The sequence below is a fragment of the Bemisia tabaci genome, chromosome 3, assembly GCF_918797505.1.
Source record: "Bemisia tabaci chromosome 3, PGI_BMITA_v3".
NCBI lineage: Eukaryota > Metazoa > Arthropoda > Insecta > Hemiptera > Aleyrodidae > Bemisia > Bemisia tabaci.
This window is the reverse complement of record NC_092795.1, coordinates 5,117,615-5,140,759: the sequence shown is the minus strand read 5'-3', so window position 1 is coordinate 5,140,759 and position 23,145 is coordinate 5,117,615. Positions and strand designations below refer to the sequence as shown.

Sequence of the window (23,145 nt, the reverse complement as noted above, 5' to 3'; positions counted from 1 at the left end):
AACATCGCTGACTCTACCAGATTAAATATTAGAGCCTAACTTAAAGCGGAGCGGCGACGCACTGGCGCCTACAAACCTAACTGGGATACTTCACGCATTGCGCAACGCGTGAAGTATCCCTGTTAGGTTTGTAGGCGCCAGTGCGCGTATCGCGCTGGCTGCCCGCCTGCCGCGCCGCAGCGTGTCACGGCGCTTGAAGCAACTATTTCACACCTGAGGTGTTGCACAGTATCATACGAAATTGAAGGCGCTCTAATATATTAGGAATGGGAGGCATCCATGAAAAGTACGGAGCTTTCCTGGCAAAATAAATCAAGATACTACGGCTCAAACAGAGAGCAGTAGTCCAAAAACTCACTAAGTCCTAGCATCCGTAATTAGTAACGATTAGCATACACTTTATCGCCTTGCTGTTGCTTAATCGCCATCGGCTACAAAAGGCTATAAGAAATTGTGTTGTTGGCTGTAGAAGCTATTGGAAATCTTACAGCCGGCTGTAGATCTATGGTATTTTGGAACACAGATTCAACTGCCAATTTTTACCAGGGAATGTTTACAAAATCGCATTATTCTCAATGCTGACGATGAGAGAACTGTAACCACATTTGATTGAAGTATTCCTTTACATGTAACTGAAATTGTTCAGCGAGATTCATCTCGCGCTATTCCGCCTTCAATTTTGCGTACGCAACGCGAACATCCACCAAGTATGAATAGTTGTATCACTTCCTGCTAAACATTTCTCATGGGAATTGAGGACACCGCACCAAGAAGAGCCTATAGGCGTATAGGTCGTTATTACGCCCATCTGCTTTTCGGATTCTACGTACTCTGGACTATGCTGTGGTAGTGATAGAATATAGATAGGTAACGGCTCGAGGTCGAAAAACCTTTTTTTTCCCGAGTTAAGTCAGGTTTCCAGTTATAGGCTGCTCTTGGTTGCGGTGTCCTCAATTTCAATCAAACTGTTTTAGGCAGGGGAATAATTCTCCTGAGAAGTGCCTCCCATGGGAAGTGGCTTAAATGGAAAGCTCCCCAATCCGTGCCCAAAATGCCATCTCTTCTGGCAGATCCATAGAAGAAAAAGATTAAGATGATTCGATGGACGCCATATTTTGTGTCAGAACGGCATGCGATATATCGCATCAATTGATTCCATTTTTTCAGCTACTCGTCATTTTGCTCCAATTTTGAGATCGCAATTCTGTTGTCAGGAGACTAAAGCACTCACTTACCAATTTTAACAAAGCAATTCAACGTAATAAAGGCGTGGGTTTTTTAGAGAGAAAACATCACATTCGATACTGATATCGAAACTGCACTCGAATGCGATATTTTCTCTCTAAAAAAAACCACGCCTTTATTACGTTGAATTGCTTTGTTAAAATTGGTGAGTGAGTGCTTTAGTCTCCTGACAACAGAATTGGGATCACAAAATTGGAGAAAAATGACGAGTAGCTGAAAAAATGGCGCGACGTTACTTAACCCCCTGATCGCCCGAGCCCCGCTGCCGTGGAGCTCCGGAGGCTTGCGTCTTCATTAAATGAATTAATCAAATAAAAAAAATACATAGTTATGAAACGAAGAAAAATAAATGAATGAAATTGAATAAAAGAAGATAAAAAATGAATGAATACATAATGTAAATTAACATAAATAAAATAAAATAAATTAAGAATAAAAAAATTGGATTAAACGAGCCAGGCTAGAACCCTTGGGGAGTCAAGGGAAAGAAATTCGTGGCGGAATACCGGGCATCTTGTCGTGGGTCCGCCAGGCTCGGACTGGCCATAAGGCCAATCTGCCATTGGCAGATACGCCCTCTTGGCGCGCAAAAAACGCGCCACCTCTGACGGATAGCAAAATAAGGAGAGAAAAAAAATTACGACCGAGAATATATGCGGAAAATTTCTTAAATTAACGGAAAAAGAGAGTTAGGAGTAAGGAGAGGTGCTTTTACGTATAGTGGTGAACAGAGGTCCAAGAACTACGTTCTGAAGCGTAAACACTTCTCTGTGAAATTGTCACCTTTTTGTTGACATACAGGCGCTTTATCATCCCCCTCCTTCAATCTCTATGTGTAAATCCCGTAGAAGCGATAGCCGGTTCGATATACGCACACTTTATAGACCTCTTAAGAGACCTTTAAACATATTTCTTCCTTTTCAAAATGACTATTGATTTGGACATATCATAGCATATCTCGGGCAAACTTAACCTTAATTTATTTCGAAATTCAATAGTAAGAGACATCTAAAGAGTAAACTCGATACAACTATTCTCGCAAGATAGATGTCCACATTGCACATGGAAAATGTAGGACGCGATGGCGTGAGTCGTGAACTCGCAATGCTCCGCGGCTCCGCTTTATGCTGCCAGTGCGGTGAGAAAAGTTAGGAAACGAAGCTCCATTATTACGGCTCTCCTATTTTCGGCTGTGTTGCTCATACAGGCTTTAAAGCACCGCTAAAAACACGAAAAAGACAAACCGAAACGAACACAGTATGGAAATAGAGCAAAGTAAAAAGAGGCGCGTTGATGACGGCGCAGAGATACAACTATTCGTACATAATGGATGTCTGTCTTGCATCTTCAAAATTGAAGGCGCGATGGCGCTATGCGTGAACTCGCAATGCTCCTTTCTAGGCTGCCAGTGAGGTGTCGCTCAGATTCGAGAGAAAAATTTAAAATGCCTGATTACGTCTCGACTCTGTTGTTCCTTAATTTTTTCTTCTTTTTTCAATTTGAGGTTTGATTCTTTTTTGAATGCACAAATATTTACAAACCCACATCTACGGCTCGTATACCTACGAACCACGGTCCCCCACAACTCGCGTGGCTAGTTTTTTAAACAAGTCTCCTATCAATTTGACCGGGCTTCAGCATCTAAGGGCTAATGAAAATATTATTAAAATATGACTGCACCTTGTTCGCCAAAAACTCTGGATTCACGAGGGGACACCAAGGGAAGCCATTCACAAGCAATCAGTGAGTTTTAATAAAATTAAGTTATGTGTAATCTTGCAAAATTAGGCTTCAAATGTTCAGTGACGTCCCAAATGACGTCTCGTCCTCTGGATAGGAAATGTAAAATAGGAAATTTTTTGGCAAATCCCGAATCCTGGCACCCCGGATTTACCTACCTGCCGCCCATGGGCCGCCTGTATTTTGCTGCCCTCTTCTCATTCATGTTGAAACATCAATAAAAACCATCAAGTGAACGTGCCGGAGGGAGAAGGGTGCATAATAAGACGCGTTCATTCGTGTTGGACACATTTTTTGCGTAAGCCCTGTCAACACTACTAGCAAAAGTTCACGGAACTTCGCGCGAAATTTCAGTTCCGTAAACCTATCTCTGTGGGGACAAGGCCTTTCATTTGTAAGAAATGAACTAAAAAATTAAGAAAGAACAAACATAATAATGTAGTTTAATAATTTTAACTTACGCCGCCGCACGATGGATCGAGTCAATGGGAGAGGTCGGACAAAATTTGGAGACTTTAAAAGTTTATAATTCTGTCTATACAAAATTTTCAGGTTTTAAAAGTGGTTTCAGTGGTTTTCTCGTGAAATTTTCTATCGGAACCACCCCTTAAATTTGAAAATACGACGAAATAAATATCAAAATTTGCTGTTTTAGTCAAAAGTTTCATGTCCGACCTCTCTAATTGACTCGATCCACTGTGCGCCGTGCCGCGCTGACCACACTGTGTTTGGCGCAATGCGTGAAGTATTCATGTAGTCTTGTAGGCACTGAGCGTTTCACGCCGCGGCCCATGTGGCCACCCCCTTAATCCGGCCCTGCGCCGCAGTTACGCAGCTTGAAATCACCTTGAATATGGGTCGTTTGACCCAAATCCCGAGTTAGCGTTGAAAGAATATTAGGCATCCAAGGTTAAAAGCACCGCGTTTTTAAATTTCCCGGTTTGATGCCCCGCTCGGGTGGTGACAGCCAATGGCCAATCAGTTTTCTTTATTTGTCGGTGATAACCAAAGATATTCGGTGATCACTATAAACCGGTGTGCCTATTTAAAGGTTAAGTCTTTGTGTACTTTGTAATTTTCCAAATCTAAGTCCCAAATTTTTTAGTGACTTTCATCACCGACAATTTACTCCCACAATGGCAAAACCTGCTCATCCTGTGCTGTCTGAAGAAGAGCTCGGCAAGCAATGGGACAAATGTATCTACAACGGAATGGTCAAAATGGGTAAGCTCTAATCGTCTTTTGTAACTCTGAACTGAATAGTGTCAGTGGATAAGTCAGCTATTTTAGACCCTATTCTTTAATATTATTTTTGAAACATTATCCAAAAAGAGACCAGAAATGCAAAACTTAGTATATTTTCTTAAACTGGATGAAAAAATGAGAATCCGTTGTATACTTGGAATTCAACTTTTATTTTCCTCTTCCAACGAAAAATTGTGCCAAAGCTAAATTAGTATACAGAAGATACATAGAATCAAGTAGAATAGTAATAGTGACAGTCTAAAAAGAACACATTCTGAAAAACACAGTTCGGATTTTTTTGTTCGTTTGTTTTTTTTAAATGTACTTTTTAGCCGCCAAAATTGACAACTGTCTTAATTTTTTTTGAACGTTTTATTGGATCCTTTCTTCGCTCTGCTCATAGAAAAATCAGTGCCGTTTACTAGTTAAATGACGCGTAATGAATGAATAAATCGATGGTTAAATTCTGAAAACACGTAACTCGGAATCCGCATCATGAACCCTGAGACTCGTAAGGATGCTCATGTTTTGCGTGTATCCTTATGAGTCTCAGGGTTCATGAGTTAATGATGCGGATTCCGAGATACGTGTTTTCAGAATTTAGCCATCGAAATAAAAATAAGAATGAAAATAAAAATACAAACAAAAAATTGACAAAAATCTGACACTTTGAAAATTATTGTGTTAATTAAACTGGAAATAGAAACACAGTTTTACGAAAAAGTCTTGACGCTCGGATTGTTCACTTTCCCATTGGTTTTTCACACTTTACCGGTCTTGTAATATCGAGCCATACACTAATGACAACTGTGTGGCGCCGGCGGCATTCGCGATCCAGACAAGCCTCGAGCCTTGTGAGTGAGTGAAGTAGCCCTATGGTATTTGAAGGAATCGACTCGCACGCGCGTCTTAAATGTGTCAAAAGAGGCCTTATGTCGCGGGAATTTTTGAATTAGAAAAAAGTCATTGGGGCTGCCCATACAATACGTAACGTATTAAGGGGGGAGGAGGGGGGGTCAAGCCCAACGTTACGTAACTCTTTTTTGCCGTAAGACCTTTTTTTTCCTTGTTAATTTAAAAAACTGACCAAAATAGGGGGGAGGGGCGAGGCTTGTGTTACGTATTTATTTATTTTTTTTGAGGGGGGGGATGGTTCGAGCTTGCGTTACGATGCGTTACGGAGGGGGGATGGGGGTAAAAAAATCGGAAAAACTGCGTTACGTATTATATGGACAGCCCCCATTATGGATTTCGCTAAAGGGGGGAAAAATCGCCGAAGGCCCCTACGAAATCCCTTGAGGAAGGTAGGAAAGGTTCCCTACTAGGGGCCTCCAAAGTTCAAAATTGCATAGAAATGCGCCCTCGAGGCCTCTCTGAATCAGTACCAAAGGGCCCCCGGCAAAAAGGACCCTTTTGTCGAATCGGCGATAAAGAGCCCGGTGCCTTGAAGGTCCTTAGAGGCGGTATAAAACCGCATCAAGGCCTCTTCAAATCGGCAATAAATGGTCCCTTGGAAACGGCAAAAAAGGACTCCTTCGAATCAGATAAAGGGGCTCTTTTAAGGTCCTTAGAAGCGGCAAAAAAAGGCTCCATCGAGTCTTCTTCGAATCGGCAATAAATGAGTCCTTCAGGGCTCTTCCGAAATGACAAAAAAGGACCCCTTTGGACTTATTCGAATCAGAAAAAAGGGCTCTCAAAATGCAACGCCCTTAGATACGGCATAAAAAAGCTCCTTCAGGGCGCTCTCCGAATCGGCAATAAAGTGTCCTGTCCTCTCAGGAGTCTCGGGGCCCTTTCTCGAGGACGAACCGAAAAAGCCCTCGGGCGCTTCTTCGAAACGGCGAAATACGGCCCTTCAAATCGGCCAAAAGGGGCCCCTCCGGGGCCCCTTTTGGCCGATGAAAGTGGGGCGATCGCCCCATCGCCACCCCGGCCAGTCCGTCCTGAGTCAAACGTTTGGTCATATGAAGCTATGCGTTCATTGACATTAAACTGGTCCTCAGCTCAGCATGCTTTAAAAATTCTATCATCCTCACCACCACGTTGGAGACTCCTCAGATTTCAAAAGTCTGGAAGCCAATTCGCTCGTATTTGCGATTTGACAGAAACACTTCAGTGTGCAAACTGCAAGTGTCAAAATCCTGCATTCTTGAGACATTTTTTGAAAGATTATCATTCTCTAAATGAGCTAATTGAATAGCACAGTCCCCTCTCTTAATTATTCTGAATGAGCTTCATTTCGACATTATTTGTTCTTGTTGAATTGAAACTGTATGGCACAATCAACAACAGTAGATCTGCCGTCTCACTTCAAAATTAGGCCAATTTTTTTTTTACATAATCTCTATAAATTAATTAGATAGCTCATTACCATGTAACTGCTCAATAATCTCTAATTATTCTGTGGTTTTTTGAAACATATCTAATTTTTACTGGTTTGACATGGTTAGCACCCTGAAAGTTAGTACCCTAAATTTTGTCCATGTTTACAGGTGGAGGATTGGCTGTGGGATTAGTAGCTTCACTGTTGATCTACAAAAGTAAAGGTAAAGTACAAAGTCAATTATTTCTGTATCGACCAATACTTTAACTGATTTCAGCCCTTTTAATGTTTTTTTGGGGCAGAAAAGTGAAGAAATTGCATGACAAAATTCTAATATTGATACTCAAAAAGAGGAACCACGCATCTCCATTTGCGATGTTGTAGCCCCCCTACCATACTTTATTTTATTTTATTTATTTATTTATTCATTTATTTTTTATTTTTTTTATCGAAAAATCAGAAAATGTAATTTCATGAAAACCTTGATTCTTCTCCTCAGCCAGGTAGCAGAATATTCTGTAAAAATTTCAACCCATGAAATTGGCCTGCCTCTTTTTGAAAAAATTAAATAGGAGCGGACATTTACAAATACTGCAATGGAAATGTGTGGTTTTGCACTTTGGCTATTGATATGTATCGGTACAAGACAGGGAGGGAGAGCGTTAAGCCAAGATTGGTGAACTGAAAATGCTATCCAGGGTCGATGGTTGAATCGTCATCCAATGAGTTCGATCGATAACTCCCTATCTTCGCAATGGTATATACAAATCAAGGTCATTCGATAACGATTCAACAACTGACCTGCAGCAGGCTGATTATTGAAATTGATAGACAAAGCTATGAACAAAGAAAACAAAAGGTATATGAAGATATCCTATTGTTGGAAGCGGGTGGTTGCAATGGACAAACGAGGTAGGTAATAGACTAATAAACGGCAACCTACAAGAGACCCAATAGTTAGTCCATCATTTTCTCCCTTAGTCTATAAGAACCACCTATTTCAACCATTAGAATTGCTCCGTACTCCCTATGTCTTCTTTGTCTATCAATTTCAATAATTAGCCCGCTGAGTCCCAACCATGGACTGCCATCAATTTTTCTCTTACTCAAGCACATCAGGCAGTAAGAGCGGAATATAATCTCAGTCAGGCACCTCTCTACACTAAGAACAGTATTGGATCGCTGTTATTGCACTGTGAGAGGAGGAACTGAAGTGTGATTCTTGTGTCATCTGCACTCGGGCTGCTGGAAAACTCCCAGAACCAAGAAAATTTCCTCCAGAATATTCATAGTCAGCCCTGTCATCTTATCATTATTATTTATTTCTTATTGCAGCAAAACGATGGCCACTCATTCTGGGCACTGGATTTGGTCTTGGCTTTGCATATGCCCAATGTCAGAAAGACTTGAATGAGACCCTCAAGCCCAAAATGGGACAAAAGGTAAGATTATTTCAAAACTTTTCCTCACATTTTAGCTTTTTCTGAAGAAAAAGTGGATTACATCTTGCAATAAGGAACCACTATCTCTGACTCTTCCATAAAACCACGTATCTGCATAGGGAAATCAATGGCATATATGTTGTTTCTAAAATGAGCCAGAAATAGTGGTTCCTTATTGCAAAATGTAATCCAAGTGATAAGTTAGAAAAATGGAATCAAAATGATTTCTTCCCATTTTTTTTATTTTTCTTTCCGATATCTCTTTTTAAGCAGGGTTGCTGAATAGCTAAAATTGTTTGGGAATTTGTTGATACAGAAATTATGGCAACCATGCTTCAATTACCATCAATTTTCTACCTAGAAACCGGAAACAAGAGACCCTCCACTGGCCTCTTGGCGATAGGTGGAAGCTTTTACTTTCGGAGATTCAACAATTCCTAATGGACAATTACGAAGGAGTAAAAGTCATTACTCTTATTTCAGCTGTTGACCTACCTACATGGTAGATGATGAGCCTAGGGGGACGTCATGCGCCAAACAAGTTTCCCAAACTTCCGCTTGTTTGCAAAACGAAACTGCCAACACATTCTGAAGGTGAATCCAGGCTTCGAACTTTGCAATTTGGCCACCATGTTGCACTGCTCAGAATAGCCGTATATATTTGCCAAAATACTAAAAACTGTAATACTTATTCAAGATTGGGGATCCAGGGGATATAGCAACATACTTGAGGAACATTCAGTAAAAAAATCTTTTTAAAATTCCCAAAAATAAAGTCGTAACAATAGCAAAAAGTGATTCCCATTGCGGCAATGGGAGAGAGAGAGAGACGGAACATGAGGGATTCCGTTTTGCGCTCAGCCGCCGCCGCTGAGCTGAAAGTTTCAGCCGTACTCTCTCTGCGCTTGTAATTCTAATTGCCAAAATTTTTGGCCCAAAAAATAATCTATATCTTGTGGATCTGCTTTTTGTAATTTGAACAATATTATTTCAGTAATCGTCGAAGGAAAGTGAAATTCTCAGTGGTGACTGGTGGCGCTATCTCAAATCTTGAATTATCCCTATTCAAACTCTGGATTCTTCTTAACTATCAACCATGTAGGTAGGTCAACAGTAGAATGTTGAAGTCCCGAAAGTAAAAGCTTCCACCACTGCCAAGATGCTTCCGGAGGGTCTCTTGTCTCTGCTAGAAATTTACCTCATCCAAGAGAATATTCATTCTGTTTGTTTTCTTCTTTCAGGTTGCCAACGCGTAAATATTTTCCTGCTAGTCTCAAAATTTACCTTAGCTGCATATAACATCAGTAGCATGGAGAAGAAAGATTTAACTGGTCAAGGATGTGGTCTACCTTACTTACACGTAGTCACTTCATGTAAATAATTAGTTGTAACCAATTTTTTTCAATCTGTTGATTCGTCACTTAGAACTCCATCTTCTTATTTATCCATGAATATGCAGTACAAATCTCAGCAGAGTAAGTAACCAGCAGAAGTTTCAACCTAGGAATTCTTACGCAGGTCAATGTAAACATTTTAAGGAATTTTCTGCTTTTTCTCTGTTTTTTTTCAATCTGGTCTTCTCTTTCTCATAATTATTTATCTTTCACTCCCAACCGGACCGGATACATTTACACAAAAGCATTTGTTAAATTCATCGTCCTCTGTGCAGAGGAACACAACTTGATCGTGCTGTCTCAGTATTCCTCACTCTCGTTTTATTTAGTTTATTGAAGAACCGTCACATGAGTTTTTCTGAAATTTCCAGTCATTTTTTTCCACCCTTGGAAAGCGAGACTCCGAAATTTTCAGACTAATGCGTGCAATGATTCTCCCATGAAAAATCAAAATGTTTGTAGAAATACTGAAACAGTGCAGACGAGATACGTTTTTTTGTGTCAGAGATGAAAAATTGTATTTAAATCCATGAAAGTGAAAATTAAGTTGTTGACCTCTCTATGCTACTCTTACACGAGTTGTAAATCTCATGTTCTTTAAAATTTGCCCCAATTTTAAGAGAGGAAATGTAAGTTGCCCCTTCCAATTTTACAGAGACCACTTTTCTTTCATCTTTTTTGGAGTTCAAAGAGAACAAATATTGAGTCTCTTCTTTTGTGAAAGGCAGGATGAGATAAAATATTTCTGTTGAAGACAAGTCTTCTTATTATTATATAGATGATGAGTTCCTGCTTTCTGTCCAAGGAAGAAAAGCTTTTCATTCTAAGCTGGATAATGCTACCGGACATGGGACATTCTTTTTGCATCCAGAAAATCTTTCTTTAGAGTTTTAAAAACAAATTGCGGAATGTTTCTCCTCACTCAAAATTTTTCAGGAATCATGGCTAATAAGTTTGAGCAGACTTGTCTTCCCTCTGAACTCTGTGACAGAAATGTTGTTATTGCTTTTTGTTGTAGATTCTAATCACTGTAAGTTTGTATTATTTTTATTGTGTTAATAAACGGTGAAACACAATTGTTGAAGGATGTTGAACTTTTTCGAATCATCAGTTTTTCGTTTTAAATGTTCTCCAAAATTCGGGAGAAAATATAACCTATTTATTGATCTGCAGTGCAGTTAAACGGAGAATTTGCAGGTGTCTGAAATTTTGTAAAATCTATGTTTGAAATGAAACTGCCAGGAAAACTGAGCACGAGGATATCCTTGGTTTCTCAATTGAAAAATTATTGGAGGAAATATGACGAAATAACCAAATTTGCCAAAATATATGTGTTTAAATGGAAAATGCCACAAGATGACGTCACGAGGCAGCACATTTGGACATATTCATGCTAAAAGGAACTATGTTGCACACAAATCCTATGCACATAGTTCCTTTCAGCATAAATACATCCATTTTCCTCCAATTTCCCATTTCAGTAAAAACTAATGAAAAATACTGCAAACTCAGCTCATTAAGCACTCTCAGAGGAAACTATAAAATTTGTATGTGCAAATTCTCCGTTTCTATTATTCACACTCTTAATCCTGATTTAGCTGTAAAAACTTCGCATTTTGGTTTTTGCATCTACATTGATGGTGAAACTATTAAAGCTCGGTTCTCTGTTTTTGCAGATTTCTTAAGATTCTATTTTACAAAGGATGACTGCTCATTTTTATAGCAAAAAACTTTGATCTATTTCTCTTTGCCCACTCACGAATATTTTCTGAAAAATATGTGCCGTGCAATAATGGCTCCTATTATTTTCTGAGATAAATAATGTTGAAAAGGTAAAATTTGGATTGTGACAATCGAGATTCTTATTTTTGTAGTTTTGTTGGCAATTTCAATTCTGTTACTTTTCTGTTTCCTTTTTCGAGAAGCCTAAGTGACTCTTAACTTATCTAACTCTCTTCGTACTTAAATGCGAATTTCATTTTTCACATAATAATGGGGGCTTCTGGACAAGGTATGAATCAAAGTATCATGCACCTAAGATGTTTTTTCTTTAAAGGAGAAAAACGAGTCACACTGTGGAAAGTCTTAAAATAATGAATTCCTGAACAATGTAAAAGTGTAAAAATCAATATTGGTTGAATAGCAGAAATATAAATTACATTTATCATTTGTAAGATCTGACTTTCATTTGAACTGTGTGGACATCTTGTCCAGGGGTTAATTTCTGAACTTTGGATTGTGTGAATCGTTTTCCACCTAAGATTTAGAAGAGAAAATATGTGCCGTTTTTATCTATGTAGTTCAGACCTTGTCTAGTGGCACTAGGCTTCTGGACAGGGTAAGGATTCATGCATCACAAAATATATTCCTTTCTCAATATTTCGAGCAGAATAGATAATGAATATTCAAAGATAATTGATAAACCAGAATTTAGCATTGATTGTTGATATTAATATAAATTGATTCCGACTTTCTTTTCATGCAATGAACCAAAATGTGGGTGAACTCAGCAGTTTAAACCAACCTCATCATTTGAAAAAAAGAGGAAGTTGAGTTTCACAAAACACCTTCTTTCTTTCTTTCATACAGACTGCTTATAAACTGGTCACAGAAAATTAAAGATATGAAGAATATTACTTTACTGTGAAGCGCACCCTTAATTAGGTTTAATCCAGTGAGTCAGTGGCGCCTATTTTTCCAATTCATTCTCTTGAAGTACTAATGGGTCAGATGTGCTGGTCTCAGAATTGGGTTTTGATGTTTGCTTATGTAAGATTAGTTAAAAATAATAGGATCTGCCCAAATAGCAACTTTCTGTGTGTTTTAAACTGATTTTTTTTTTTATATACCTATAATTTAAAAAGGAAACAACTATGAGATATGCTGCAGGAATAATATGCCACGGACGAATAGATTTATGTACCTACACTCTGTACTTTTTACAAGCAAAAAATTTGAATTAACAATGCCATAGAGTGCTCATATTTCATACATAAGTTGATTTTGAAAATTTTTATAAGGTACGCGGTGAAACTTTGATAGCATACATTGCGATGCTCAAATTATGATATTGTCTCGTCATCCTATAAAACTGCAAACAAATGAGTGGCAAATAGTCTTACCAGATGATGTTCAGAGAATTTTCATTCTAAAAATAATTAATAAGAAGGGAAGTAGTTCCTTTGGCACAAATATTTAATAATACCTAGAAAAAAACACAAGTTGTAACAGTACAATGCTTTTCCATAAAATAAATAAACAAATAAATTAATAACCACAGAATTCCAAAAATTCTTTGTTGCAACATTTAGGAAAGAGGCAAACTTGGCTACAAAACAAAAAAAAAGGGGAAAAATATAATTCTGGGTTTTCGATTGAATCAAACATTAGGTACATGTTTTACACAATAAGAAGATTTCCACAGAGCATGAATTGATCGCTGCAGTTCCAGCTTGGCATTAACATGAGTTCAGAATGTGCCGTTCGAGACACCAGATGTGAAATTTTCTTGACTACAGTGATGACTGACTTTTCTAGTCTCACAAATGAAAGTGTCATAAACTGGACCAGAAGAGAATACGTAGTTGGTCACAGGTTAGAGGTGCACTGCGGTGTTCAAGTATCTCTTTGAAAAATGAATTTTAAGGTGTAAGAAGAGGAAACAATCTCTATTTTGTAAACAAATCTATCATGAAGAATAGTAGTCCAAGATCGTACTGAATAAAAAAATTGATGACTTTGTTATTATACTTTCCAGTTCCAAAACGCATCTCAGCACAAAGACCAGTCATAAGATTTAAAATTTAGTAACCAAAGTAAAAATATATAAAGTTTATTTTTGATTTTAAAATCGTCATCTTCTCAAGTTGAAAATAAAACTTGAGAAATTTTGCTCTTTATTCCAATTTTTTATGTCACACTTATACTAGGTACCTACTACCCTCCACTAGCAGAAAAGAGAAATCTTTGCTTGATTGTAGACTTTGATACTTATAATACAAATTAAACTTAATTTAATGATCAGGAAGCAATTCTGACTCAAAATATCAATTGATTTTAAGGACAATCCAATAATATTTCTCCAACGATCAATTTGGTACAAGACACTAATATTTCTGAATGAGAGATCATGGCTGAGATAATAGTGTAACGACAACAACAAATCAAATGGTCTTTGATAAACTTCATCCATCTACTGAATTTCTTTCTTTTTTTTTGGGGGGGGGGGGGGGGAGGTGGATAGTATTAAAGCTCTGGTCAATATTACAGACTACGATATGGGTATACAAAATTTAAAAAATTTCCTGACAGAGGTAATGAAGTTAGCTTTAACTCATGATGTCTATTAATATTCTGAATTTTAGTTCTTCTTAAGTTCCGCTTTCTTCTGATTGGTACATTGGTAAAAGGAAATGATGAGTTCAAGAAGATAATACTTTTGAGATCATGAAAAAGGATTGGGGCGTACAGATCCTACCTAAGCAGGTGCAGAGGGAGAGCAACTTATATGTAACAAAAATTTTAATTATTCTTTATACCTAATCATTCTTTATAAAAACATGTTCATGGTAAATAGTGAAGACGCTAAGTGTCTTTCTTTATTCTTAAAAATAATATCAAGTTAGGAGTCTTTCTTTAGAAAAAGGAAAAAAAAATCGATACAGACATAAAATTTTTGTTTGTCTAAAAGTGTTGATAAATTATATATCAATGGTGAAAGTGCAAATCAACGTATACCTACCCATTGCAATATTTCAAAATATTTGCCCCTATTTTATTTTTTTGGAAAAGAGACAAGTCGACTATATAGCTTGAAATGTATACAGAACATTCTGTTAACAGGGAATAAAAGTCACCAAAGTTTTCAAGAAATCACATGTTGAGTAGTTTTCCAAAGAAAAAATAAAGAATGTCAGGAAGTCTGCAACATCTTAAACGGAGTTACGTCGTTTTACACTTTGGCTATTGATATCTTAAATAATTTTACTACTCACTCAATTGCCTTTTTTCTTTATTACCAACAACTTAACATAGGTAGGTATAAGAGTCTTTTAGCTTATGACTACAAACATTCGGCTATTTAATAAATAAAATATGTACATAACATCCTTAAAATTATTTTTCCATATTCTATAACAACAAAGGTAAAACATTTTTTATAACTTACTATTATTAACTCAGGACTGCTTAATATAAATAAAAGAAACAGGCCAGGTTAGGGCTCCAAGAGGCTGGTTATTTAAATTCTGTCTTGATCAACGGTACAAAGGTACGGCTTAGGCTGAAATGGAGTTTCATCATTGGTGACTGGTGAGTAATATCTTATGAATTCTTTCTCACATCTCGATTGAAGTGGTTCACATGAAGGTGTTACTCCATCGAAATTTGTTTCAATATTTTCACTGACAGCTCTTTTTCGCACCAATAGACTACCAATAAAAATCTCTCTGGAAATTTTCTGAATTTGGGTGTTTGCAACATGGAAATTCTCCCATTTTCCCCTTGTAAAGTCACTCCATATAAAAGAAACTTTACTCATCAACTTGTAAATGCTGCACTGAATTTACAATCCTACATGAAAAACGATTCGATTGGGTCAGATTTACATAAAACTATTGAAGCCTCTTGGAATAATCGGGAATCAATTGAGAGTCAAACTCAATAAAAGCTTCATAAATAACTTTAAAGAGTCACTATTTATAGTGTAACTTTCTTTGAGCTCAGTTGAATCTTGATCCCATTGACTAAGACATAATTTGAATAATTACCCTGGTGGAAAACAAATGTGACCGTCTATCCGAAAAGCAACCTTAGTGTACCTCCTTACAAAAAGAGAGTTTTTGTGGCAAGTTGGGCTGAAAACTTGAAATTTGAGTTTTCAATGGAAATGTTCCTCTCAATGCTTCTCAAAAGAATACTTTTAGTGCAGAATGCTTACTTTATAGTTGTGCTCGCGAAGGGCGTATTTGGATCCAACCGTTTCAGCCCCAAAAATGGCAGATAAAACTGTAGGTAAATTGCTTTTTCTCAACGATAAATTTTTGGAACTGTAAATTTCATCAAGTCGTAACTAAGGTTTGGTTGGACATTTTAGGGCACCTTTCAAGCCAAATTTTCTGAAAAACGCACAACTAAGCAAAGATACCAATATCTCAATCTTGATTAACAGTGCTGAGATTTTTTTATCAAATGGCAGTCACAAATTCACACGTGACAATCTGGAGGAAAAAGGACCTCAGCACTTGAAGGCATAATTTTCAGAAAAGCAATTTGTGTCAAAGTGAGGGCAAAACAGCTTCTAAGATTTCAACAATAGAAATCAGTACAGTGTCCTAAAGAATGGTTACGAGAAATTTACACAACTTAAGTGCCAAAAGAGAACGTTAAGTGGCATTGTAATGCCAAACCATTATTTACTCAGAACGCTGATTTCCCTGAAGGGCAGAATGCTGTTTGGATCTCTTGTAGAAAGATTGATTTTGGCAGGAAAGTGGACGACATCTGATGTAATTGGACGGATTCTGGTTACTCCATATTGTCCAATTACTTAATTTTGAGTTTTGGTGGACTAAGGTTCCATTACGGTAGACGATCCTTTATTAACAAAATAATTGTGCAGAAACCAACAAATGATAGAAGACAAACGATAGTTTGTAGGTATCACGCTTTTCATATGAGCCATTTGCATACTAGATGAAAGAGGCTTTTAGTTTTTCTCTTCCAATTTCACTCCTATACACAAGGTTCAATGCAATGCCTTTTTCAATTGGGTTATATTTTGCCAAAGAATGCTGATCTCTTTGCAAGAGAATGATTGACTTACTCATGAAAGGTGATTGATGACAAAAATATTACTTTGATCCCCCAAAAAACGAATACAGGTTCCAATCTCGATAAACTGCAATTAAATTTTACTGATTTGACTGTTTCTTAAAAAAACATGTAGGTAACTCGTGCATTCTTTAAGCAGCAACCTACCAACCATAAACTGAAAAGCATGCATACAAATTGCAAAATCCCAATTATTTTCAGAATAAACCATGGGACAATTTTTGTACAAAATAGACCGAGTTAAACACAAACACACAGAGTCGCATTTGGGGGGGGGGGGGGATGAATTGGGAGTGAATTTAAATTTAACTGGTCACAAATTTTCTCCTGTCCGAAATTCTAGGTTGAGAAAAAATATTTTGAGAGTATAAATATTCGATTCCTCAGACCTTGTCCACACAATCGTGGTTCGAGCAAATTCGGGCGAACTTGTTATGACTTGCCTATAACTTGTTGCTTTGCTTGAACCCTCCGGTTTGAGGAACGAATTCGCCCGAACAAAGCTCGTGTGGACGAGGCCTCATTACATCTACTGAAGGCGTGAAACTTTGAACCTATTCTTCTTGGTTCACTTGATGCAACTTGGTACCTTTTTGTTTAATTCCATCCAAATGCTGGTAAATTCTTGAAACAAGAGGAAATTTCTCACAAATTTTGCGGAATCATACTGATCCTGATATCTTAAAAAAATGAAAATTTGGTTTGAGAGTCTGTAAAATCCTTCTCAGAAAGTAAAAGTTTTTCAACTTTTCTCTTCGAAATATTTTCTGGTGTACATCAAACAAGTGTCTTTTTTAACAGAACAAAACTTCAATCACTAAAAAAATAAAACTTGTCACTCGGTTTTTCTTGCTCTCCTAAAAAAATAAGAAAAAACAGATTTTCACTAAGAATTCTAGGCATTAAAACCTGGATGCTTCCAGGTATGAAGAAATTGGACTTCGATTCTATTCTTTACCTCAAGCCTTGCAGGGAAATTTCACATGACACCTGCTTTCCTCCTTTCCTGTTTAAGGTCACTTAGTCCCATTTTGCTGCAGGATGTCTGAAGTAGGTATGCTGTAATACCAATTGCATTATACTCTACCTACATGTTTAAAAATTGAGATCATCAATGCTATCCAAAAGATATTTCTAGAAATATTTTTCAAGTATGCAACCAAATAAAATTTCTTACAGGAAACTAATGCAATTAATGGTGCGCCACTTAACTATGCAACAATAACCTTGCTGGGTTCAACAGCAGCTTTTGATTTAGTCTGCGCCCCGCTGGAAGGTCGGAACGTTACATACGTATATAAGAGACTACCGAATACACTTAGATTGATGCCAACAAAATTCTGCGGAGAAAATATGTAGTCGCCACCAATGAACATACCTAAATAAGTGACTAAGATATTCTTTAAACAACCAATAATCGTTGTTGTTAAGGCCGAATTATACTGTGTGCAGAGCATGACACTGAAGATCAGGATGAAACCCATCGTGCATGTCAATGCAAATTGAACTAAAAAGAATGGGTCTACCCAGTTTGGATAGTCATAGACCAGATCTAGGTCACCAGAATAATACATTAGGAACAAAGAGACAGGTAACATGAACAGTGCGCAGTAGAACATGAGCCCGTACTTGCCCATCTCTTTCCCACTGTTCAATTTTTTCTTGGTGTAAACACCATTACATGCAGTTAAAAAGTCACTAATTAATATATACATGTAGCCATTGAAGTTAAAGCCAAGGTCATTGGATGCTGCGATAATCGCACCAATGACCATGAGCGACACAGAGACTTTAACAGCAAATCTTGGCCTAACACTTAAGACATAATACTCAGCTATCATTGTCATTAAAATTGAAAAACGTCTAAGCATGGTGAACATCGGTAAGCTGAGCTCTTTGGTGCCTCCAAGACCAAAGACCATGTTACCCACATATATGAAAGGCAAAGGCATAATGTCATAGAATGTTTTCATGTGAAGGTCTGGGAAGGTTATGAATTTTAGCTTCTTCCCTACGTATAGTACAATGACTGTGACGAACATTTGTCCGAAAGCGACTGCTTGAAATGATGGAAATTTATAGGAGGTAAGTACTGATTTGTTGACAATTGTAATTAAAAATGAGGCGATGGCATAGAATAATGCCGTTGTAACTTTGAAAGCAAACATTTTGCGGGATGCAAAGGTATCTGTGACTAGAGGGGGTGAGGGTTCTTTTGAAGGAATTAGGCATTCTTCATCGCTGCGCTGGGCCATTTTAAAAGTCAATGAAGTGTTCTAAAATCTAACTGCACTTTTGATACACATATTGATGGATTCGTTTCTCATTGTAAAAATGACTTCACTAAAGATAAAGGGCAAATCTAATTCCAGCATCTCAACTTTAGAGTTCTTGAACAATGATTCTTAACTGTTGCCTTGATTTTAAAAAATATTTCAATGATTAAAAGTACGACTGAAAATAAAGACAGTGATTAAAAAAAATGTTCACTTCTCAAAGTTATTTTTAGAAAGTTCTTGATATTCGATGATCAGATTAAACTTTTTAGGTATTCAACTGAGATCCAGTTATTGTAATTGTTAAACTAATTATTCTGACAAAAAAAGAAGTATGGAGACAGAGCATTTACCATTTTTTTATGGTCAACTCACATAAATTTCAATGCAGAATGCAAAAAATTGTACAACTGGTTTCATGAATCTGTTTGAAGGAGAAATTAAACCCAGTTTTATTAATCCTTGTGCATTTTGGAGACAGTTTAACACCAGAATCTTCTATACCTTACTTACAGGCATTGAAAATATCCAAAGGTGGGTTTATTTTCACATTTTCTCAGCAAGGAGCTGAAGATTAAGAAAGTCAGGATTGCAAAATTACCAGTCTTCAACTTTCCATGTGGTTACATTTTCATGAAAGTGACTGTGTTCCGAAATCAACTTTCAGTGATTACTTACTACAGAAACATAATTCATTTGGTACATTACTCATTGTAGAGCAATCATGGTGCTTATTAGCCTCCTTCCACAACTTACTTGAATAAATCCCAGTTTGCATGAAATTGCCAAGTCAGGGCACCTTCGATCTGGCAATGGAAATGACAAAATAAGCTCATTGATCCGATGGTGAGACAAATTTTTCGGCATCACTTGAGCTGATATTTTGTAAGACACGCACTGAGTTGTTTCGGTAAAGTGTCAAAGAAGCGGCCAGTTCCTAAATCAAGATGTCTGTAAAGGGAAGGAAAAAACACAGCTTGATTACTTATACAAGTTTTGTACATAAAAATTCAATAAAACAACTACAAAGAACTGTTCAAGAAAATTTTCAAGAAACTATGAGACTCACATTTTGCCATCTGTTTTTTGCACCAGTTTCACAGAGCCTTCATTTGTCAATGGCTCAGTCAGAAACTACATAGATACCACCAATTTCAAAGTTTCAAACCTTTCCTCAAGCTTCCCTGTTTCTTAAGAGAACAAACCAACAATTTTCCATAAAAAGTTCTTGCAAATTTTTTCATTCTTTAAAAAGTGCCTTTTAACAGATAATTTCAAGGAGATATTTTAGTCAGGTCCCTTGTTAGAAATAAAACTAATCCTGAGATTTCGGGGCGTCACATTGGAAATACCTACACATTATTCGGCTTTAACCTTTGACGCGCCATTCTATGTTCAAACAGAAAATTCATTTTGAAACAAGGAACAAATTCCAATCATCATGCTTTTGAATCACTGATATGCGCATTGAGAACAGCAAGCCTCAGCATGTTTTGGTAGCAAATTGTAGAAAATATAGGAGCTCATGGTGGAACTTGACCATAATCTATGAATATGATCTAGACTCCTTCCAAGGAGATAATTGCAATAATGATATTAAGTTAGTACCAATTTCTAAAAATTGGAAACATCATTGAAGAAATAGGTATGAGAGCTCGTTGTTGTAAATAATGAAACAAAAACTGCGATGTCGAGGTGAACTGTTTGGACCATTCGGAAACAGAATTTAGCGATTCTAAACGGCCAGCGCTGGTGGACTCCATTAGAATTACCTGATTACTTGTGCTCACACATGAGAGCCTAATGTTCCTACCAAACGCTCGACGATTACAGGAGGTTGATAGGACCATTAGGTTACGTTTGCAAACAAAAGAACCAAACAAAATTGCACAAGTTTACTTCGAAAACACACCTTAACAGCTCAGAAGCAAACTTTGAGAGTCAGACAGATAATCCTCTACTCCTTTAGTTGCATTTGCTGTATGCAGCAAAGTAAGAACATCAGATCGTCAATTGAGGTTTGAAGATGGGCCAACCAATTCGGTAAGATTTTTTTCTCTAATTAAAACTCAGTTCCTCCATTTCACCTTCATCATAGCAACCTAGCGGACAGAATTATTTGATCCTTGAAAGGGGCCATGATCGGTAGATGTCTATGGTTCTCCAAAATGATTACTATCATTTAATCAGAGATTCTTGAATCTCATCTAAGCTCTCAATTAAGAAGACATCTACCTCCTAATGTAGGAATCAAAACAACATGCAATGGTTACTGCTTACAGCTAAATCAGAAGCGAGTATTTACTTTGACCATGGTAAAGTTTTGCAACAAATTTCTTCTGGCAACGGCACTCCCTTCCTACGCAAGAATAAATAAATGAGTAGGTAAAATTCTAGTGAATGAGAATTTTTAAGAGAGATTAACTTGCATCACAGAGATAAAAACTGTGTTTGCTCAGAAAATAGTGCGGACTAAGAGTTAGGAAACGAGTAATGACACTTGACTACCTGAAAAACACACTTTGACACTGGATGACATCGACGTTTGAGGTACGTCAACAGGGAAATTTCAAAGGTGGAGATTATTGACAATGTTAGTTCTCAGTGAGATCATCCGCAACAATCTAATCCAAGGTTTCCTCCAGTCAGGGTCATCATAGATATTTCAAAACGGCCACGTTAATTACTTACAGATCGGCTCTCGCAGTTGGCGGACAGTATAAACCACTGAGAAAAAATGGCAAACTATGATAATGATTCACCGATAAATTTGCACAGGATGCTACGTAGCATTTCATTAAACACACCGACTGATAAGGTATCCAGGAGAAAAACGAGAGGTGGAGTGGTGGAGAGGTTATTATTTTATTTATGTTTAGCGATAACAGAGAAAACAGGAGGACGAGAGGTGTGATCCGTATGACTGGCTGCGTGGCAATCCCCACTTTCAGTAGCAGGGAAGAGGTCAGTTTGATTGGATGGCTTTTCGTAGAGTACCTATATTGAGAGAGTATGGCCACTGGAGTTACCACCTCTGATTGGCTCAGCCATCTTAGGCTGAATGGAGCCCTTAGGACCCAAAAATGGCGGACGCCATAAAGTTAATGTAATGCAAAATGATTCTAAATGTAGTTGTCTTTGCTTATCGTAACGAGAACTTTACCCAAATGCACTATTGCGACTTTTTTACATATTTTTAAGGCTAATCGTGTGCAATTTTTGAGAAAAATGATCTTAGATGTAGTAAGGTTGGCAGCAAGTGCGGTTGGTGATAACCGTCAAAAGTTGGCAATGACCCCCCTCCCATCATCAAAAACCAAAACAAAGCACCGCCATTTTTGGGTCCTAAGCCTCTCCATGGGACCCAGTGGCCATACTCTCTTAATATAGGTACTCTAGCTTTTCGCGCCACTTTTGGGTGCCGAGCCAAAGACGAGTTCTACAGCACTGGACTGGTCACTGGCCGAGCGTAGTTGGCTGGTAACCACGTATTTCGATTTGCGACGTTACACACTCCTTCTCACTCTTTATAAAGCTACGGAACCTTAGGCGCGTCTGGACGCGGCGTCCTGAACGCCGGCGGAAAATGCTGCTACCGAGTCGAGGGCGAGAAGACGCTCACATTTTGGAGCACGGCACCTTAGGAGCGGAATCCGTGGATTTTTTCCGCTCCGTCCGCCGTCAATTTCTCGAATTTTCGTTGATCGGACAGTATGCTTTGGGCCGCGAAAATGGCCGTACGCGCTTTTTTTTAGGAGGGTGTGGATTCGATCGACAAAAATCAACCGAAAAATAAAAACGTGAATCGATCGACACCAATCGATGGACAAATTACTAAAAAACGGGTGTCAATTCGATCGACAAAAAATGTGGATCGATAGACGAGAAATGATTGACAATTAAAAGGAAAACCTGTATCTAGTCAATCGACATGAATCGATCGAAAAACCAAAACGTGAACCAATCGACGTAATTTGATCGATTCACAACTTGGTCGATCGATTCACGGGTTTTTCGATCAACTCACAGGTTTGTCGATCGACTCATAGGTTTGTCGATCGATTCGCAGGTTTGTCGATCGACTTATAGGTTTGTCGATAGACTCACAGGTTTGTCGATCTATCCACGGATTTTGTCGACTGATTCACGGGTGGGTCGGTCGATTCACGGCTCTTGTCGATCGATTCACGGAATTTTCGATCGATTCGCGGCTTTTGTCGATCAATTCACGGCCTTTGTGATCGATTCGTGGGTTTGTCGAACTAAACACATTCAAAAATCGGTAGGAAAGGCAGCGGACTGAGCGGAATTTCTCGGCGTCTTCGCTCCGATCTGTTCGCGACAGATCGGAGCGTCCTCGATCGGCGTTTTCCGCAGCGTCTCTTCGCCGCTAAGGTGCCGTCCCCGCGCAAAAATCATTAGACAGATTTATCGGCGTCTGGACGCCGCGTCCAGGACGCCGCGTCTAGACGCGCCTAAGGTTCCGTACCTTAATGGATCGTATTCGATACATCGAATAGGTGAGATTGTATCTATATCGATTGGTTCAACATGTGGATTGCATTTTGCAAAAAGGAACCACTAGCATTGTAATGATGCTAAGATTGTGCACAAGGTCGGACTGGCTCGCATCTGAGGGCGTAGACCCT

At 38.0% G+C, this 23,145-nt stretch overlaps 2 protein-coding genes across 6 annotated transcripts; one reads left to right on the top strand and one right to left on the bottom strand.

The window, feature by feature from the left end:
• The first annotated feature begins 4,010 nt into the window (after positions 1-4,010).
• LOC109043341 (MICOS complex subunit Mic10) lies at positions 4,011-10,465 on the top strand. The gene is made up of 4 exons (XM_072297676.1): positions 4,011-4,209; positions 6,723-6,776; positions 7,889-7,995; positions 9,237-10,465. Exons 1-4 carry the CDS (start codon positions 4,122-4,124, stop codon positions 9,249-9,251), a joined length of 264 nt encoding a protein of 87 aa, XP_072153777.1. The 5' UTR covers positions 4,011-4,121; the 3' UTR covers positions 9,252-10,465.
• Positions 10,466-12,566: 2,101 nt separating this feature from the next.
• LOC109043313 (UDP-sugar transporter UST74c) lies at positions 12,567-21,421 on the bottom strand. 5 transcript variants are annotated; one of them, XM_019060490.2, is made up of 2 exons: positions 21,005-21,421; positions 12,567-19,447 (listed from the first exon to the last, which is right to left on the bottom strand). In XM_019060490.2, the coding sequence occupies exon 2, from the start codon at positions 18,473-18,475 to the stop codon at positions 17,432-17,434; it is 1,044 nt and encodes a 347-aa protein (XP_018916035.1). In that variant the 5' UTR covers positions 18,476-19,447; positions 21,005-21,421; the 3' UTR covers positions 12,567-17,431. The 5 variants fall into 5 exon arrangements, with proteins under 5 accessions (XP_018916035.1, XP_018916036.1, XP_018916037.1 ...); XM_019060491.2 differs by having other exon boundaries at positions 21,188-21,421; XM_019060492.2 differs by lacking the exon at positions 21,005-21,421 and adding an exon at positions 20,777-20,997.
• Positions 21,422-23,145: the final 1,724 nt, after the last annotated feature.

Excerpts from the sequence above, each read along its gene's own strand:
- LOC109043341 (XM_072297676.1), top strand. The coding sequence starts at position 4,122 with ATGGCAAAACCTGCTCATCCTGTGCTGTCTGAAGAAGAGCTCGGCAAG. Across the intron at positions 4,210-6,722 it reads CAACGGAATGGTCAAAATGG|GTGGAGGATTGGCTGTGGGA; the intron begins GTAAGCTCTAAT and ends CCATGTTTACAG. Across the intron at positions 6,777-7,888 it reads GTTGATCTACAAAAGTAAAG|CAAAACGATGGCCACTCATT; the intron begins GTAAAGTACAAA and ends TTCTTATTGCAG.
- LOC109043313 (XM_019060490.2), bottom strand. The coding sequence starts at position 18,475 with ATGGCCCAGCGCAGCGATGAAGAATGCCTAATTCCTTCAAAAGAACCC.